Here is a 20,307-nt window from a genome sequence, read left to right as displayed (position 1 = left end):
TCGTCGTAAACTGATTTTCAGATTATTCCTTCGATTATAAATAAGAAACAAGAGGCCAACCCTTAGAATGTATTGTAAAGATCAAAATAATTCAGCTTTTTGTAAAGTTCGAAATAATTCAACTTTTTGTCAAGTTCAAAATAATTTAACTTAAATAATCCTAGTTGGGAGTGACAGATGGAACTACTATTACTTCTGCTGCTACTACTATTACGGTTACTAAGACTGTAAGTACGAGCAGTCACACTAAAGCAGTATTATCGATTTTTTAAATACATTTAATTTTTAGTAAAGCACAAATGGCATCCGTGCTTCTTAAAAGGCTTAGAAAGGGGAGCGAGGATATTGTTGTATATGGTAATTTTGTATATGGTAATTTTACTTAGTTGAAGCTTGCTAGGTGTTCTGTTTAGTTTTCGTCCGCTTTATGATCCATATATTCGTTTGTAAAAGGATCTGGTATTTGTTTAATCTGATTATTTAATTTAGTCTTCATTTTGGGTGTCATTCATACAGTGATAGGAATTTCAATTCACTTGAAGCTGAAATAATATTTGACTATTTGTGCTGGTTTTAGTATTACTGTTTACTTTTTAGGATAACCAATTTTAAGTTGATTTGAGTTAGTTTTTAATTGAAATAGTTTTGTTATTGATGAAATAACGACCATGTGCTTAGAACTTTACTGGGATTAAGTTTTTACAACTTTTTGCTTAAGAAAAAAACGTTGAATTGCAATTTAGAATTTTCAATAAGAAAAGTTTCATCCCCCGATATGAATCTCACCTACCCGTCTTAGTCTAATCTACCCGTTTCTCCCCATCCAAAAATATCTTGGAAACTAGAAATCGTCTATTAAAACACATAGAAAAGGTCATATTTTTGTTCAGATTTGTGCAATACTTCCATTGTTAAAAATTACATTCTATTCATAATTAATGCCAATTTTCAAATATTTTAAACCATGTTGTCTGTTTATGCGTATAAATCATACTTACAAATGACAGAAAAAGCATAAAAATTAGCGTTTTCTTGTGATATAAACAAGTTCACACCAAAACTTTCTGAAACGATGATTTGAACTTTTTCAATCCAACAGGAATGATTTTGCATTGGCTCGTTATGTTACTTTTTCCTGTTGTCTTTTTACTTTTTTTTTTTTTTGCATTATGAAGCTGTCTTACACATGGAAACGTCAAATATTTGAAAAGATTGGTTTTTCTTTGCTAAACTTTTACCTGAAAAAAGTGAACTACAGCATATATTTATTTCAGGAGATTACATAACACCTTTAAAAAAACGACATATGAAACTGGCTCAAATTACAAATTCAAGGAGACAAAAATAGCGACGAAGACCACACTGCCTTTCCATAACAAACAATGAAACAATAGGAAAAATCTTTTCAAGACAGTGGAAATCAAGTCTGTGAATAATTCGGCCCTATGTCCAAGGGCCGTCTTCAGCACAATACGAGAAAGAGAGAGAAAAAAAATATGTATATATAAATAAACTTACATTAAAATGCGAAAATTAAAACTAATAATGTTGTAACAAATACAAAGTTGTAGTCCTGGTTGAACCTCGTTGAAGTAAGGATGCTAGGGCTGTTTTAAAAAAGTTTTAACATTATTAGTTTTAATTTTCGCATTTTAATGTAAGATTATTTATATATACATATTTTTTCTCTCTCTCTTTCTCGTATTGTGCTGAAGACGGTCTTTGGACACAGGGCCGAAATATTCTCAGAATTGATTCCCACTGTCTTGAAAAGATTTTCTCTATTGTTTCAACTTTGTATTTGTTTTTCAAGGAGACAAAGTATAACAAACTAGCAGAGTAGCTAGCTGATGATAAAAAAAGAAAAAAAAAGAAAAAAGAAAGCAACAATTTCAGTAACGACTTTCGAACTGATTCAAGTTTAAGCTAATTTTTTTTTATATATATTTATAAGAACTGCCAATATCTTATTATTACCATTGGTAAACTCAGCTTCAATCTATAATGGAAGAACTAGCACAGGGTAAATTTTCTTATAAAACAGGGCGGGTTTAAAAAAACATACAAGATTTTTAGGTCACTATATAAAAACGTTTTCTACGGCTAGGTTCTTCGATTGAAACGCGAGGAATTTGTATAACTAGTAATTCCTATGCGTCGGTATAAAAATTATCATTTCGACCTGAATGTTGAATCTGTAAATGGGTTCCTATTTTACATTGATCAGCTGTAATGATGGGTTTCAAGTTCTACTTGAACCAGGTGTGCTTGACTGCCTCACATGGGTTTTAGTCGGATCATCTTGTGATCTAACATTCAGAGAAAACGAGGGTCCTGTTTTCCAGGCATTGTCATTTTCATCTATCAAAGCCGTCTCAATGGTTAAATGATGAACACCAGGGGATGCCAAGTTCAAGATGAATTCAGATGAAAAATAATCATGATCTGCACGGACTAGTTGACTCAAATGTTTAGAATCGTCAAATGCCTACAAAAGAAGACAAATGTTTTAATCACGTTTTTAATCATTTCATTCTTATAAAATCGGTCGTAACTGAACTTCTTATAAAACGGATTTCCTATTTAATTTATATATGGCATTTCGTACTCAACCTAGAGCAGGCAATGCAACTCTTGCTTAAGTATTCAGCTATATATTTACCCTAGAAGATAATTATATAACAAAATAATGTGCATGAAAATATAAACGTGTCCAGATAAATACCATAGAAAACCTGAAGTGACATTAAAGAAGAAATACTGAATTTGCATACCGGTAGATGGAGTTTACATAAAGTTTTGTGCAATATCTCCTGAGATTATTCTCACTGCTACTAACCACCTGCCACAGCACCAAGCCACCTGAGGCCAAAGCAGCTACGCACGCTCCTCCTCCATCCCAATCTATTCAAAGCCTCTCTCTTTACACCTTCCCAGGAAGTTTTCATTTCAGTAAAATCTTTCTTTATGACATCCTCCCACCCCTACCGCGGACGACCTGCTTTCTGTTTAGCCCTAGACAGTTGGCCGAAGAGAAAAATCTTCGGCAATTTGTCCTCCTTCATCCGCAGAACGTGCCTTAGTCATCTACAACTGTCTCTTATTATAGCCCCAAAAACCGGGATAGAACCACATTTCTCATACTAGGTCGGTATAACAGTTAATATTGTCATGAACAATCAGAAAGACTCTAAATTTGGGTGACATATGATCTCAGTGGCTGTCAAAAGAGTAATAATTACTCTCATCTTCAAAACTTTTGTAGCAAAACAAAAAAATTTGTAACCAAATGACATTTACTTGAGTATATCACAGGCAGTGCAATAGTGCTACCTAAGTAAAGAGCAAAGTGGACTCTATGTATTTTTTTTTCACGACAACACTTCATATGGAAGGAAAGTCGTCGGACTTCATTGTCATTGTCGCAAAGTTGTCATTGTCGCAAAGCACTTCTTTGTCGCAAAGTTGTCATTGTCGCAAAGCACTTCATTGTCGCAAAGTTGTCATTGTCGCAAAGCACTTCATTGTCGCAAAGTTGTCATTGTCGCAAAGCACTTCATTGTCGCAAAGTTGTCGGAAGTTTGCAGCTAGATGGCAAAATAGTAAAATATTGTACTGGCATTTTCAATAAACTGAGAGGAAGTAGTCAGCCTGGACTCGCCCAGTTAAAATAGGAACGGGGCCACAACTAGTCATAAGGAAAGAGTTAAAGAGAGATGGGCAGAACATTTTGAGATACTTCTAAACCGGGATAGAGATGCAGGAAAAGATATAAACAAAAATGAAAAAGTTTGTGAGACCTTGGATGAGAAGAAAGAATTATTTTGTTAGGAAACATTAGTGACAGTATTAAAAGAATTAAAATATAACATGAACCCCGGTTCTGATAGTGTGGTAAATACATTTCTTCTTTTAATACGGTGGTTGTGATATTAGAGATAAGTTACTGAAGATTATGAATATGATTTTTGAAAAAGGGGAAATGCCTAGCGATTTTAGGAAAACCTTAATTAAATCGCTATATAAAAAAGGCTATAAGAGTGACTGTGGTAATTATCGAGGCATTAGTCTGGTTTCAGTAGTGAGAACTAACATTGAACTAACCAAAAGGAACTAAATGCAAAATAATACTATTACTACTATTGCTACTATTGCCTTTTCTACTACTTCAACTATTATAACTACTACTACAACTTCTACTATTTCTACTGCTACTGCTTCCAAGGCTAAGAGCATTAATATTACTATTACTACTACTGCCCCGTTTCTACTACTTCAAATGCTATAACTACTACTACTACTGCTTCTACTATTTCTACTGCTACTACTTTTAAGGCTAAGAGTATTAATACTATTATTACTACTATTACTACTACTGCTACTATTGCCGTTTCTACTGCTTCAACTACTATAACTACCACTACTACTACTACTATTTCTACTGCTACTACTTCTAAGCCTAAGAGTATTAATTCTAATATTACTACTTCTGCTACTATTGCCGTTTCTACTACTTTAACTACTATAACTACTACTACTGCTTCTACTATTTCTACTACTACTACTACTTCTAAGGCTAAGAGTATTAAGGTGGAACTTTCAAGGAATCGAAGTAAGTGAAAATAATATGTGGATTAAAGTTGTTATAAAGGCGTATCAGCGATATCGCAGCAAAGTTATAGATTAATAATCTGAAACTTTAAGGACGTGTTGAATTAGACCAAGATGAACTGTGGTCATGCTACGACTACTATTGCTAGAGCTACTCCTTCTTCTGCTACTACCTTCTCTAAGGCTAAGTATATTCAGGTAAAAGGGGGCTGATAAACTAAATCGTAAAACCAATGTTTCTGTCCTAATGCCCTATTTTAACAAACAAAGGTAACCTATTAAGCTTCATTCCCAAAAAACTCTGCGAAAGCTTTATTATGAATAGGTTTTTAAACTGAGCTTAGGAAAATAGTTGATGTTGTCTTAGGGAATATAGTTGGAAGCATAGCTAGAATTATTAATGAAAATGCCTTATGTTTAATAGAGAGGAGGAGGGGCTTGTGCAAAAACTGATAGATCACATGGAAATACAAGAATTTAAAATAAATAAGAAAAAGCGAAGTAGAGGCCATGTATAAGATCGCTGAGGATCTGGAAAATACAGCCAGACGGAATAATTATAAAATACTGTACTGGCATGTTAATGAATTCAGAGGGAATAGTAAATCTGGACCTGCCCCAGTTAAAGATAGGAACGGGGTCACAATTAGTGATAAGGAAAGAGCGAAAAGAGATGGGATAATTATTTTGAGAATGAGCTAAAACCTGATAGAGATATAAGAAAAGAAATAGAAAAGATAAAATTTGCAATATTTTGGATGTGAAGGAAGATTTATAATGCGAAGAGGAATTAGTGACAGCACTTAAAAGATTAAGAAACTATAAAACCTCAGATACTGATACTGTGGCAATTTTTTTTTAGTATTGTGGTTGCGATGTTAGAAATAAGTTGCTGAAGAATATTCATATGATTTTAGAAAAAGAAGACGTACTTAGTAATTTTAGGAAAACTCTAATTAAACCCTTCAATGGGACATATGACAACAGTGAGTGTGGTAATTATAGAGGCATTAGCCTGGTTTTTGTAGGAAGCAGATTACTTTCTATAATAACACTTTTTAGGCTTAGAGATGCTATAAATGCAGTTTTAATAGAAGAACAGCGTGGTTCTAGGAAGGGGAGCTAGAACCACAGGGATTTTTGGATGTAAAGCCGAAATACTCGGACTCTTATTACCAAGTTTGTAACTTGGGATAATTCTTAACAAGTAATTCCCTTAGAAATAGCATTTTTCAGCTGACTTCTTTAATTTCACATAGATGGCACTGAAGCCGATATTAAGTAAACTTCTAACTTTGGAACTTCTCATTGTAAATTCCTTTCAATTATTACTTTTTCTTTTAGAATCACTACACTTCCCTTAGAATTACAAGTTTGCGCATCAAGTTCAAAATTCAAACTCAAAATTCCAGTCTCAAAATTAAGTCCAGCATCGAATTTAAAACATTAAAAATTATTAATTTAGAACCAAGGGGATGCGTCGATCAAACTTTCTTCGATTAATAGATTCATTACTGAGAAACACCCGAGTCAGCAAACCCCTTTAGTCCTCAGCTTTATAGACAATGAGGAAGCGTTTGATTGAGATGATAGAGGAGCTTTAGGAAAGGTCGTATCTTTATAGGGTATACCAGATAAATACAGCTTGACTCTAGTTTGGCATTGTGGAGTGACATGCATGAGAGGAAAATGTTCAAGTATAGTCGAAAATTTTCAAGTATACTACTGTCAACCAGCGTGTGTTCCCCGGGGAGACCCTCCAACAGGTTGACTCTAGTTCGGCATTGTGGAGTGACATGCATCAGAGGTGTAGCATAAGTGGGAGATGGTAATAATGGCAATCAAGAGGGAAAAATTGGCCATGACTTGATGCCCACTTAATTGGACTATCTGTCTTGGCTTTTTCTACAATTAGCCATGACTTGACTTGCCCACAACTATTCCATTTTTAATCCAAAAATCAAAAGTGTTACGGACGAGAAGAGTATTGCTGCAGTTCAGGTAGGAAATGAGGTAAGTAGCTCGTCTCGTGTTCAATCTGGAGTTAAGCAAGGTTGCGTTCTATCTCCGCTTATATTAATAATTCTGATGGACTATATCCTAAGAAATACAGCAAAGGCGATGGGAGAACACGGAACTAATTGGGAAAGTAAATCTCTCCTAAACTAAGATTTTACTAATGAATTAATGTTTCGAAAGACTAAGTCACTAAGACAAGGATTTTTATTTCATTCTTTTCTTTCTCCCTTTCCTTGCCTTACTGTCAGTTAAACCGTTTTTAGTTTTGTAAAACAGGTTAATATTGTAAGACATATGAGGTAGAAATAACTCAATAACAATAGAGACAATATACAATAACAATGATAGACAATGATGTAATGCTAACAATGATAACAAGAACAATAACAATAACAATAGATTTTTTTTAGCAATAACGAGATGACTATATACAGATACGAAAAGAAACCAAAACTTGCCCATCTGTCTAAGAAAAGATATGCAAACGTAAGACCCGTTAATTTGTAACTATAAATAGCATCTTAAGCAATTTAGTATGGTGTACCGAGTGACACTAATATCCAATGTTTAACGTCAAGCAAGCCTGGATTTGAAAAGACTGCAGGGTTGCCACCACGCTCAGTTCCTAAAGTGTAAACATTGCCCAAATTTGCGTTCTACACAGCGATTTTCGGTGCTATAGTCAAAAACTTGACTGTACTAGTGCTAAAATAGCACTTTCTTACTATTTTAACACTATTTTAGTAACTCTGAGCACGTATTACAGTGTTACGCATAATAGCATAGTACTAAAATAACGCTTTCGTGCTGCAGGTGGCAATCCTGAAAGGCTGTATCTTGGTTTTAATCAAATCATATTGTGAGTCAGCCTTGATAAAGAGACTTGATATTGATAATTCTTTCATAACTGATGGGGAGCCCTTAAATTTAGAAATTAAAATTGACATAGAAAAGGGCCAACATTAAAATCAAAAAGAAAATTTACAATTGACAAAACATGAGAACGAAAGAATAGTTCTTGTAAAATAATTATGCATAGACTATGTTATGATCATTTTTAATAACAGAAACGATCATCAGAGACCAAGCGCAGTACGCAGTAATACCTCCCCCCTCCCACGGCCCACAATTGTAGGTCATGACCAAAATTATTGATTTATAAAAACATCTTACACTGGCGAGGTTTTAGGTGAAAACACTACAGTCTTCAGAACTAGTCTTATTTATCAGAATAATGCATCTGCTGATAATATTGTGAGACTCTTTACCTTATTTTCCCCTTTAGCAAGAGGGGGCTGGTTGGTAACATTTATCTTGACCATTTTGATCATCCTACATCTCTTTATCCCTTTGGACTGAATTACTCCTTCGACTGTCATAGCAAATAGCGTACCATATGGTATTGACACAGGCTCATTACCAAGACGAGATGAAGGACTGACCGCAAGCTAAAAAAAAAAAAGGAAAAAAAAGAAAATAATTATTTTTCGGTTCTATTGCGTTGGACACTCCTCTTGTTGTAGATATCTCTAGGCAGGCTCTGGCATGTTAAGCTTTTTGTGGATAGTTACATCCTTCAATGGATGTTGCCGTATTTTTATAGTTTTTTTCTTTTGGAGGGTTATAAAAACCTCTTTTTCAATTATTCTTTAATCTCTCCTTTACATCTTTTTATGGTTTATAAACTTGCTTTTAATTATAAATTTATTGAAATTATAAATTAATTAATTAATCATAAATTATTGTAAGTTACAAATTAATTCTTCTTTTTGATGCTAAAAAATAATTTTCAATAGTATATTCCCTATTTCTTATTCTAATAAGCCTCACAGACAGCATTCCGAATTTTATTTTATACGATTTTTACTTTAACTATTTACTTACCAATTAAATTCTACATACAATCGATATAAATAGGATAGCGTTACTTTCAACCCTGTTTAACACTCATGTAAGGTGAGAAACTCCCAATTTTTTTTATTTGTTCGATCTACAAATAGAAAGAAAGGGTTCAATCGGAGATGAATTAAATGCAGCATTGATTACAAAATTACATTACAAAAGAACGTATTTGAGCAAGATTACAAAAGAACGAACGTTGGCTGTTACATTTGACAGTTGAACCAGTTCAATAAAAAAAGTTTAATGGAAGGGTTCAAAGGGTTCAAAGCAAAGGGTTCAATAGGAGATGAATTAAATGCAGCCCTGTATTTAACTATATCTATATCCTGTATCTATGCAGCCCTGGCTGTTACATTTGACAGTTGAATCAGTTCAATAAAAAAAGTTTAATGGAAGGGTTCAAAGGGTTCAAAGCAAAGGGTTCAATAGGAGATGAATTAAATGCAGCCCTGTATTTAACTATATCTATATCCTGTATCTATGCAGCCCTGGCTGTTACATTTGACAGTTGAATCAGTTCAATAAAAAAAGTTTAATGGAAGGGTTCAAAGGGTTCAAAGCAAAGGGTTTAAAAGGAGATGAATTAAATGCAGCCCTGTATTTAACTATATCTATATCCTGTATCTATGCAGCCCTGGCTGTTACATTTGACAGTTGAACCAGTTCAATAAAAATAGTTTAATGGAAGGGTTCAAAGCAAAGGGTTTAAAAGGAGATGAATTAAATGCAGCCCTGTATTTAACTATATCTATATCCTGTATCTATGCAGCCCTGGCTGTTACATTTGACAGTTGAACCAGTTCAATAAAAAAAGTTTAATGGAAGGGTTCAAAGCAAAGGGTTTAAAAGGAGATGAATTAAATGCAGCCCTGTATTTAACTATATCTATATCCTGTATCTATGCAGCCCTGGCTGTTACATTCCACAGTTGAACCAGTTCAATAAAAAAGGTTTAATGGAAGGGTTCAAAGCAAAGGGTTTAAAAGGAGATGAATTAAATGCAGCCCTGTATTTAATTATATCTATATCCTGTATCTATGCAGCCCTGGCTGTTACATTTGACAGTTGAACCAGTTCAATAAAAAAAGTTTAATGGAAGGGTTCAAAGCAAAGGGTTTAAAAGGAGATGAATTAAATGCAGCCCTGTATTTAACTATATCTATATCCTGTATCTATGCATCCCTGGCTGTTACATTTGACAGTTGAACCAGTTCAATAAAAAAAGTTTAATGGAAGGGTTCAAAGCAAAGGGTTTAAAAGGAGATGAATTAAATGCAGCCCTGTATTTAACTATATCTATATCCTGTATCTATGCAGCCCTGGCTGTTACATTTGACAGTTGAATCAGTTCAATAAAAAAGTTTAATGGAAGGGTTCAAAGGGTTCAAAGCAAAGGGTTTAAAAGGAGATGAATTAAATGCAGCCCTGTATTTAACTATATCTATATCCTGTATCTATGCAGCCCTGGCTGTTACATTTGACAGTTGAATCAGTTCAATAAAAAAAGTTTAATGGAAGGGTTCAAAGGGTTCAAAGCAAAGGGTTTAAAAGGAGATGAATTAAATGCAGCCCTGTATTTAACTATATCTATATCCTGTATCTATGCAGCCCTGGCTGTTACATTTGACAGTTGAACCAGTTCAATAAAAAAAAGGTTAATGGAAGGGTTCAAAGGGTTCAAAATAAAGGGTTTAAAAGGAGATGAATTAAATGCAGCCCTGTATTTAACTATATCTATATCCTGTATCTATGCAGCCCTGGCTGTTACATTTGACAGTTGAACCAGTTCAATAAAAAAAGTTTAATGGAAGGGTTCAAAGCAAAGGGTTTAAAAGGAGATGAATTAAATGCAGCCCTGTATTTAACTATATCTATATCCTGTATCTATGCAGCCCTGGCTGTTACATTTGACAGTTGAACCAGTTCAATAAAAAAAGTTTAATGGAAGGGTTCAAAGCAAAGGGTTTAAAAGGAGATGAATTAAATGCAGCCCTGTATTTAACTATATCTATATCCTGTATCTATGCAGCCCTGGCTGTTACATTTGACAGTTGAACCAGTTCAATAAAAAAAGTTTAATGGAAGGGTTGAAAGCAAAGGGTTTAAAAGGAGATGAATTAAATGCAGCCCTGTATCTAACTATATCTATATCCTGTATCTATGCAGCGCTGGCTGTTACATTTGACAGTTGAGCCAGTTCAATAAAAAAAAAGTTTAATGGAAGGGTTCAAAGCAAAGGGTTTAAAAGGAGATGAATTAAATGCAGCCCTGTATTTAACTATATCTATATCCTGTATCTATGCAGCCCTGGCTGTTACATTTGACAGTTGAACTAGTTCAATAAAAAAAGTTTAATGGAAGGGTTCAAAGCAAAGGGTTTAAAAGGAGATGAATTAAATGCAGCCCTGTATTTAACTATATCTATATCCTGTATCTATGCAGCCCTGGCTGTTACATTTGACAGTTGAACCAGTTCAATAAAAAAAGTTTAATGGAAGGGTTCAAAGCAAAGGGTTTAAAAGGAGATGAATTAAATGCAGCCCTGTATTTAACTTTATCTATATCCTGTATCTATGCAGCCCTGGCTGTTACATTTGACAGTTGAACCAGTTCAATAAAAAAAGTTTAATGGAAGGGTTCAAAGCAAAGGGTTTAAAAGGAGATGAATTAAATGCAGCCCTGTATTTAACTATATCTATATCCTGTATCTATGCAGCCCTGGCTGTTACATTTGACAGTTGAACCAGTTCAATAAAAAAAGTTTAATGGAAGGGTTCAGAGCAAAGGGTTTAAAAGGAAATGAATTAAATGCAGCCCTGTATTTAACTATATCTATATCCTGTATCTATGCAGCCCTGGCTGTTACATTTGACAGTTGAACCAGTTCAATAAAAATAGTTTAATGGAAGGGTTCAAAGCAAAGGGTTTAAAAGGAGATGAATTAAATGCAGCCCTGTATTTAACTATATCTATATCCTGTATCTATGCAGCCCTGGCTGTTACATTTGACAGTTGAACCAGTTCAATAAAAAAAGTTTAATGGAAGGGTTCAAAGCAAAGGGTTTAAAAGGAGATGAATTAAATGCAGCCCTGTATTTAACTATATCTATATCCTGTATCTATGCAGCCCTGGCTGTTACATTTCACAGTTGAACCAGTTCAATAAAAAAGGTTTAATGGAAGGGTTCAAAGCAAAGGGTTTAAAAGGAGATGAATTAAATGCAGCCCTGTATTTAATTATATCTATATCCTGTATCTATGCAGCCCTGGCTGTTACATTTGACAGTTGAACCAGTTCAATAAAAAAAGTTTAATGGAAGGGTTCAAAGCAAAGGGTTTAAAAGGAGATGAATTAAATGCAGCCCTGTATTTAACTATATCTATATCCTGTATCTATGCAGCCCTGGCTGTTACATTTGACAGTTGAACCAGTTCAATAAAAAAAGTTTAATGGAAGGGTTCAAAGCAAAGGGTTTAAAAGGAGATGAATTAAATGCAGCCCTGTATTTAACTATATCTATATCCTGTATCTATGCAGCCCTGGCTGTTACATTTGACAGTTGAATCAGTTCAATAAAAAAGTTTAATGGAAGGGTTCAAAGGGTTCAAAGCAAAGGGTTTAAAAGGAGATGAATTAAATGCAGCCCTGTATTTAACTATATCTATATCCTGTATCTATGCAGCCCTGGCTGTTACATTTGACAGTTGAATCAGTTCAATAAAAAAAGTTTAATGGAAGGGTTCAAAGGGTTCAAAGCAAAGGGTTTAAAAGGAGATGAATTAAATGCAGCCCTGTATTTAACTATATCTATATCCTGTATCTATGCAGCCCTGGCTGTTACATTTGACAGTTGAACCAGTTCAATAAAAAAAAGGTTAATGGAAGGGTTCAAAGGGTTCAAAATAAAGGGTTTAAAAGGAGATGAATTAAATGCAGCCCTGTATTTAACTATATCTATATCCTGTATCTATGCAGCCCTGGCTGTTACATTTGACAGTTGAACCAGTTCAATAAAAAAAGTTTAATGGAAGGGTTCAAAGCAAAGGGTTTAAAAGGAGATGAATTAAATGCAGCCCTGTATTTAACTATATCTATATCCTGTATCTATGCAGCCCTGGCTGTTACATTTGACAGTTGAACCAGTTCAATAAAAAAAGTTTAATGGAAGGGTTCAAAGCAAAGGGTTTAAAAGGAGATGAATTAAATGCAGCCCTGTATTTAACTATATCTATATCCTGTATCTATGCAGCCCTGGCTGTTACATTTGACAGTTGAACCAGTTCAATAAAAAAAGTTTAATGGAAGGGTTCAAAGCAAAGGGTTTAAAAGGAGATGAATTAAATGCAGCCCTGTATCTAACTATATCTATATCCTGTATCTATGCAGCGCTGGCTGTTACATTTGACAGTTGAGCCAGTTCAATAAAAAAAAAGTTTAATGGAAGGGTTCAAAGCAAAGGGTTTAAAAGGAGATGAATTAAATGCAGCCCTGTATTTAACTATATCTATATCCTGTATCTATGCAGCCCTGGCTGTTACATTTGACAGTTGAACTAGTTCAATAAAAAAAGTTTAATGGAAGGGTTCAAAGCAAAGGGTTTAAAAGGAGATGAATTAAATGCAGCCCTGTATTTAACTATATCTATATCCTGTATCTATGCAGCCCTGGCTGTTACATTTGACAGTTGAACCAGTTCAATAAAAAAAGTTTAATGGAAGGGTTCAAAGCAAAGGGTTTAAAAGGAGATGAATTAAATGCAGCCCTGTATTTAACTTTATCTATATCCTGTATCTATGCAGCCCTGGCTGTTACATTTGACAGTTGAACCAGTTCAATAAAAAAAGTTTAATGGAAGGGTTCAAAGCAAAGGGTTTAAAAGGAGATGAATTAAATGCAGCCCTGTATTTAACTATATCTATATCCTGTATCTATGCAGCCCTGGCTGTTACATTTGACAGTTGAACCAGTTCAATAAAAAAAGTTTAATGGAAGGGTTCAAAGCAAAGGGTTTAAAAGGAGATGAATTAAATGCAGCCCTATATTTAACTTTATCTATATCCTGTATCTATGCAGCCCTGGCTGTTACATTTGACAGTTGAACCAGTTCAATAAAAAAAGTTTAATGGAAGGGTTCAAAGCAAAGGGTTTAAAAGGAGATGAATTAAATGCAGCCCTGTATTTAACTATATCTATATCCTGTATCTATGCAGCCCTGGCTGTTACATTTGACAGTTGAACCAGTTCAATAAAAAAAGTTTAATGGAAGGGTTCAAAGCAAAGGGTTTAAAAGGAGATGAATTAAATGCAGCCCTGTATTTAACTATATCTATATCCTGTATCTATGCAGCCCTGGCTGTTACATTTGACAGTTGAACCAGTTCAATAAAAAAAGTTTAATGGAAGGGTTCAAAGCAAAGGGTTTAAAAGGAGATGAATTAAATGCAGCCCTGTATTTAACTATATCTATATCCTGTATCTATGCAGCCCTGGCTGTTACATTTGACAGTTGAACCAGTTCAATAAAAAAATTTTAATGGAAGGGTTCAAAGCAAAGGGTTTAAAAGGAGATGAATTAAATGCAGCCCTGTATTTAACTATATCTATATCCTGTATCTATGCAGCCCTGGCTGTTACATTTGACAGTTGAACCAGTTCAATAAAAAAAGTTTAATGGAAGGGTTCAAAGCAAAGGGTTTAAAAGGAGATGAATTAAATGCAGCCCTGTATTTAACTATATCTATATCCTGTATCTATGCAGCCCTGGCTGTTACATTTGACAGTTGAACCAGTTCAATAAAAAAAGTTTAATGGAAGGGTTCAAAGCAAAGGGTTTAAAAGGAGATGAATTAAATGCAGCCCTGTATTTAACTATATCTATATCCTGTATCTATGCAGCCCTGGCTGTTACATTTGACAGTTGAACCAGTTCAATAAAAAAAGTTTAATGGAAGGGTTCAAGCAAAGGGTTTAAAAGGAGATGAATTAAATGCAGCCCTGTATTTAACTATATCTATATCATGTATCTATGCAGCCCTGGCTGTTACATTTGACAGCTGAACCAGTTCAATAAAAAAAGTTTAATGGAAGGGTTCAAAGCAAAGGGTTTAAAAGGAGATGAATTAAATGCAGCCCTGTATTTAACTATATCTATATCCTGTATCTATGCAGCCCTGGCTGTTACATTTGACAGTTGAACCAGTTCAATAAAAAAAGTTTAATGGAAGGGTTCAAAGGGTTCAAAGCAAAGGGTTCAAAAGGAGATGAATTAAATGCAGCCCTGTATTTAACTATATCTATACCCTGTATCTATGCAGCCCTGGCTGTTACATTTGACAGTTGAACCAGTTCAATAAAAAAAGTTTAATGGAAGGGTTCAAAGGGTTCAATAGGAGATGAATTAAATTCAGCCTGTATTTAACTACAAAAGAACGAAAAGTCGGCGTAGGCTGTTAGATTTGACAGCTGAATGGTAAAAGCATTGGTGGTATGCAATTCTTTTAACGTTTTTGCGTGGTGACATATATTCTGTGAAATGAAAGGGAAATAAATATGAAACGTAATATAGGAATGAAATAAATATGGCTGTTTCATTTAATTGCTGAGACAAAATTATTGGTTGAATGCATATTTTCCATTAAGTGACCGTGAAATATATATGAAATGAAAGTTTTATTTGAACACTGAGGTATGGCGTCAAGACACTAAGGTATGATTCAGACATTTTCTGGAGAATCAATAATCTAAAACGTATATAAGATGAAATTAATTAAATTTCAACATTGGATTGATTAGGATTTAAATACTGAATTTATTTCAATAAGTTAATTTTTAAAGTAAATAACTTTTCAATCAAATGAAAGTTAATAGTGTTAAAATGAGAATCTGTAAAATAATGACTTACAAGATCTTTTCTAAAAAAAGAAAACCAATAGTAGCTCATTAATCGATACGGATTACCCTTTTTAATTGGTAAAACTTAGCTATTTACTTTCACGGACTTTGTGTTACAAAGTAGAAAGGAATAATAAAAACATTCAGCCTTATTATTAAGAGTATAATTTAGGTACTCGTTTTAATCGACGTTGTACCGGATAATAACTTTAATCAAGAATGTGGTTTCATCCCAGGGCACTATCAGCAATATATCTAGGGCAATATTTAAAGAAAGATTAAGATAGGCCATATATTGCTGGATGAAGGGTGAAAGAATACCAAATTCGTATCTTTAGCGAACCTTTTGCAAACAGACAAAATGCAGGTCGGTTTTGGATGGGGTAAAGAGGTCATTAGACAGGATTTCATCAATATTAGTATTTGAACAGAGGGAGTAAAGGCTGACGCTTGGGAAAGATTAGGATGAAAGAGGTGCAGCTCCAGCTGTCTGAGTCTCAGGTGGCTTGGTTTTGCAGTGGGTTGTTAGTAATACTAGCAGCATTACCCCTCAGTTATGAAACAATATTCTTCTCTTAATCCTGTCAAGTAGCTAGAAAAACTTAAAACAGTGAGACCAATTAATTGTTCACCAACGAACGAATCTGTCTTATACCTTATAAAATGCTTCTCATTAGAAAATAGAACTTGCTATTTACGTAGACTTGTTATCTTAGAAAAATACCATAGCCTATATACAGGCAATATTCCAGCCATTGTGTATAATCTAATTTCTTAGTTTAAAAAAAAGCGTAAATCATAATCTAATTTTTTTTTAATTTACAATTTTTTTTTTCAATATTGCTTTTCCATGAAAATTGTTTTAAAGTTATGCAAGCAATCTTTTCACTTCTTTCCCCTCGCTATTACTGAGGGTCCAAATTCGTAAACAGATAGCACTTATGATGAATTAGTACTGTAAAGTTACTATGAACGTGTCCTAGGGCCTTATTCTTCTTTAAATAACGAGCACATCTGAAGTGCCTTATACCCATCTCCGGCAGACAGGTTGTTCCAAGTTATGTCTGCTCCGAGAAGAAAAACAAACCTATAAGTTTTTGCAGATAAGAAGATTCCACTCATACTGGAAAGCAGGTGGAACTGTTAGGAAGCAAGGAAGACAGAATTAGGGTTTACCTTGACAGTTGTAGATTGCAATGCTTGGAAGAAGAACCTTGGGATACAGAACGGAGACAGCAGGACAAGCTGTAAGGCCGACATTATTCCGTCAACGTGCTAAAACAAAATATTAAATAAACAAAAAAATATAAATTAAATCCATCACAAATAAAAATGAAACAAGATCGAAAGTATAATCTCAAGGTCACAGTGAGTTGTCAAGGACTTTTTTGTATCCGCATATGGCGCGTTTCTGTACCAACAAAAAGAGACTAGCAGATTGGCTGAACATGGGCTCTTTAAGAAATGCCGACTACAAATTTTAGTGTCAGCAACGCTCTCTGGGACGGTTTTTCTTAAATTTTAGATCCTACGTTTAAATTAGAGTATTTTCTGGGTAAAAATTTTACATTCTTTTATTACATTCAGAAGCCATTGTTTTCCATTAATTTATAGTAACTTTCTTGAATATATCGGTAAAAAAAAGCTTCATCAACCTCTTGTCACCTCCCTTGGCTCTTATAGTAACTCTGACAGTAATAGACTAAGACATCCGGCCCAAAAGGAGCTATTATGGCTCTACCCTATTTTCTTTTTTTTCTTCAGATAAATAACCCCTTTCATCCTTTTTTTAAAATTACATTTGCTTACAGCATAGTTTGGCCATCCTAGCCGAGTCGATTGGTGCGCTAGATTTAGGATCCTTTTTCTGAGAGGGCGAAGGTTCCAATGCTAGTGCACCCAATTCTTTCCTTTGGGACGGGGGTCAATGGAGTAACTCTGTAGACTCAATCAGAGTCGACACAGCTCTAAATGGGTACCTGGAGAGATCTGGGGAAGGTAAACAGGAAGGGTGAGCGAAAGCACAAGATGGTTGGCCCCTAACACCCCATTGCACTTCCTGGCTGAAGAGCCAAGAAACGGAGAACAGCACCTCCGGTAGGGACTGTAAAGTCCAATGTCGTATTCTTTAATTTTTTCTTTTACCTTTGTAGTAAAATTTCAGAGACAGGCTAAATTCTCGTAGCCAAGCCAAAATTTCAAAAGATGTAAACTTTCCGGCTATAGTTTGTATCTGTCTGTCTGACCTAGGCCATTGATAGATAATATTATTCAAAAGAAGCAAGTGGCATGAAATTTAATTTAGCGGATTGGCCAAAGTCATTCTGGGGACCCGCCCGATGCAATCTTTCTTTCTGCTAATACAGCGCTTTTTTAGTTAGTTCGTTTCTAGACTGCAAAGTCTTTTTTTAGAGTTCGCTTATATAGTTCGTATATATATATATTTTATCGGAGTTTACATTTGGATATTAAAAGTGAGTTTTTTTTCCAATTGTGTGAGATTATTTTTCCCAGAATCCAGGCAGGTTAGGAAAAGTTTTCGAGAAGTACCATCGGTAATATATCGATAGGAGGGACCGTTTATCGTCTAAAGAGATAGTAAGAGAGTTATCGGTGGTGACACAATTTGTGGCACCCTTGGCCAAAAATCTAGTCCTTGAGAAGGTAGTGTACGTTTCACAAACATAAAGGTTGCAACACCAGTGAGCGACGAAATTGTAGAACCCTTTTAAGCACTTGATTACGTTACTACACTCTAGCGGCAACGCCAGCGGCAATAGTGTATAGTCAGGCATCCCAGCCAACGAAATTCTAACATCACAGGCTTCAACGAGCTAAAGAAGGTTTGAGGAATTTGTCAGGGGTAAAATTGGTTGCTGAAAACGAATACAGACGTGCGAACCGATAATTTTATGTGCCAAAAGAAGTAATACCTATTTTGCATAATCGATGATGTCATCGGCTATATTTCCCGTTTTTTGGCCTAGATAAGAGGTTTGAACTTAGAATATGAAACAGAATAAGGTACCGAGAGAAAAACGAAAAAATGATGAGCACAATCAGATCTAGCTTCCTAACTGTACATTAATAAAACATATCTAAGTGATGACACCAGAAACCAACTTTCCTGTACTTGCATTGGAGTTATGTTCAAAGGTGGAGGAACAGAGCAATTGGGGCTGCACAGGAAGATGACAACACCTTAGCAACTCCATTCTGTTAGTGGCGTCAAAAAAGAACCAGGACCGTAAAACTGATACGTATTTTTTCAATACGCACAAATTATCAGCTTTCTTGCAAAATCATGGAAGGAGAACATACTGGCTTCCGTGAGGTTCTGTATTGCACGCTTAATCTTCATGTACAGATCACTCTTCTTGACAGACACTGACAGACAATATTCGTTTCTCTTTGGAGAAAAGTAGCTCGTTGTCTCACACCTCAAAATGCAGTCAATGAACGCCAGGGAGTTCAGCATTATCTTCTCCGTCCTCTCGAAGAAAGGATCATTGGAGTTTGACTCTTTGCCACAATTCTACTTTTTAAAACAATTAAAAACTTTAGCGCAAAGAGCGAGGGATTGTGGAGGGGACAACCCATTTCATATACGGAGTAATTTCTGTTCGTTTTAAGTTTTAATGTCGCTCCTTACTTTCAGCTAAAAAAATTAGTTTTTTTTAATTTAATTTATACAAGAGTCGTAGTTTAGAATAAAAATACAACTAAATAGCGCTAGTACTTACAACGAAAACAAGAAGAAAACACGAGACTATAATTTATTAAACACTGACATGTAAAAAGGAACAAACGAATTAGCGGTTTCTTCTTGGAGTAGGCAATTCCAGTCTTTCTTTGTTAGCTGATCTTGCGTTTATTTATTCCTCATAAATGGTGGTAGTATCTCTCTATGTTTTTTCACTGCTAAGAAGAAATTAGCCAAATTTGCAGAAGAAACCAAACGACAATCGTGAAGGGACGGTAGTTGTAAGACAGATAATGCCAATTCATAACTTACATATGCGTCGGAATTTTATTTTTTTTTTGTAATTACTCAAGTTGATCGCTGAGGTAACTCGTGTTGTTGACTTGAGGGCCCCATACAGGCAAGCATACTCGAGAATTCGTCGGATGTATGTAAGATAAGCCGTCGTAAGCTGGGACACAGAAAAACCGAAACGATGTAGTGAGATAGGGGCAAGCATCGCATCCTTTGTCTTTTTAGCGATTTTATCAACATGAGTACTAAACGAACCGTCAACGCTAAATGTGACACCGAGAATTACAGCCGAAGATACACTAGGATACGGTGGAGGAGGACTGACAAAGCCACTCTTAAGAGGATTAAAGCGAAGGATTTTGGTTTTTTCTTCGTTGATTTGAATGATGTTAATAGTACATTGGTCTTAAAAGGTATTCATTGTTGCATTACTGAATTAAGGAACTGCCTCAGAGTTTTCAATGAGATATCTCAGAAGAACTGGCAAGTCATCTACGCTCTTAAACCTGTCCTCAAAATCAGAAAGGACAAAGTTTATAACTGCTAAAAACAATAGTGCTGCAAGTTGCGTGCCCTGTGGAGCGCCACAAGTGAACTCAGCCCATCCGGAGTTGGTGTCCCAGGAAGAAGGCTGTAGACGCACTGGAAACCATCTTGCAAAAAAATCGATCACTAAAAGGAGAATATGCTTAAGTGCACCCATTGCACGTAAATTTGTCACAGGTATGAAATGGCGAATAAGATCAAAGGCTTTTCGGTAATCACCTAGGAAAAGATCGAAAATCGTAGTTCCTCTGTCAAGCCACTCCACAACAAGTTGATACATTCTCACTAAGTAAACAGTTGTGCTGCTTCCTTTCAAGCATCCACACTGATATGGGTCAAG

The 20,307-nt window shown here is 35.0% G+C and overlaps 1 protein-coding gene across 2 annotated transcripts in view; it reads right to left on the bottom strand.

Moving 5' to 3' along the window:
- Window positions 1–1,248: 1,248 nt before the first annotated feature.
- The window catches only part of LOC136035679 (integrator complex subunit 7-like), a 129,915-nt gene continuing 110,856 nt past the window's right edge, over window positions 1,249–20,307 (bottom strand). For both annotated transcript variants that reach the window (XM_065717603.1, XM_065717604.1), the window contains exons 18-20: window positions 16,601–16,699; window positions 7,899–8,078; window positions 1,249–2,488 (exon numbers count right to left, since the gene is read on the bottom strand). In XM_065717603.1, the coding sequence (XP_065573675.1) occupies window positions 2,243–2,488; window positions 7,899–8,078; window positions 16,601–16,699 (525 nt within the window). In that variant the 3' untranslated portion in view covers window positions 1,249–2,242. The remainder of the gene's footprint in view (window positions 2,489–7,898; window positions 8,079–16,600; window positions 16,700–20,307) is intronic.

The sequence above is a fragment of the Artemia franciscana genome, chromosome 14, assembly GCF_032884065.1.
Source record: "Artemia franciscana chromosome 14, ASM3288406v1, whole genome shotgun sequence".
In the NCBI taxonomy this organism is placed as follows: Eukaryota; Metazoa; Arthropoda; class Branchiopoda; order Anostraca; family Artemiidae; genus Artemia; species Artemia franciscana.
Note: the sequence above shows the minus strand (reverse complement) of the source record. Positions and strands in the feature narration are given on the sequence as shown.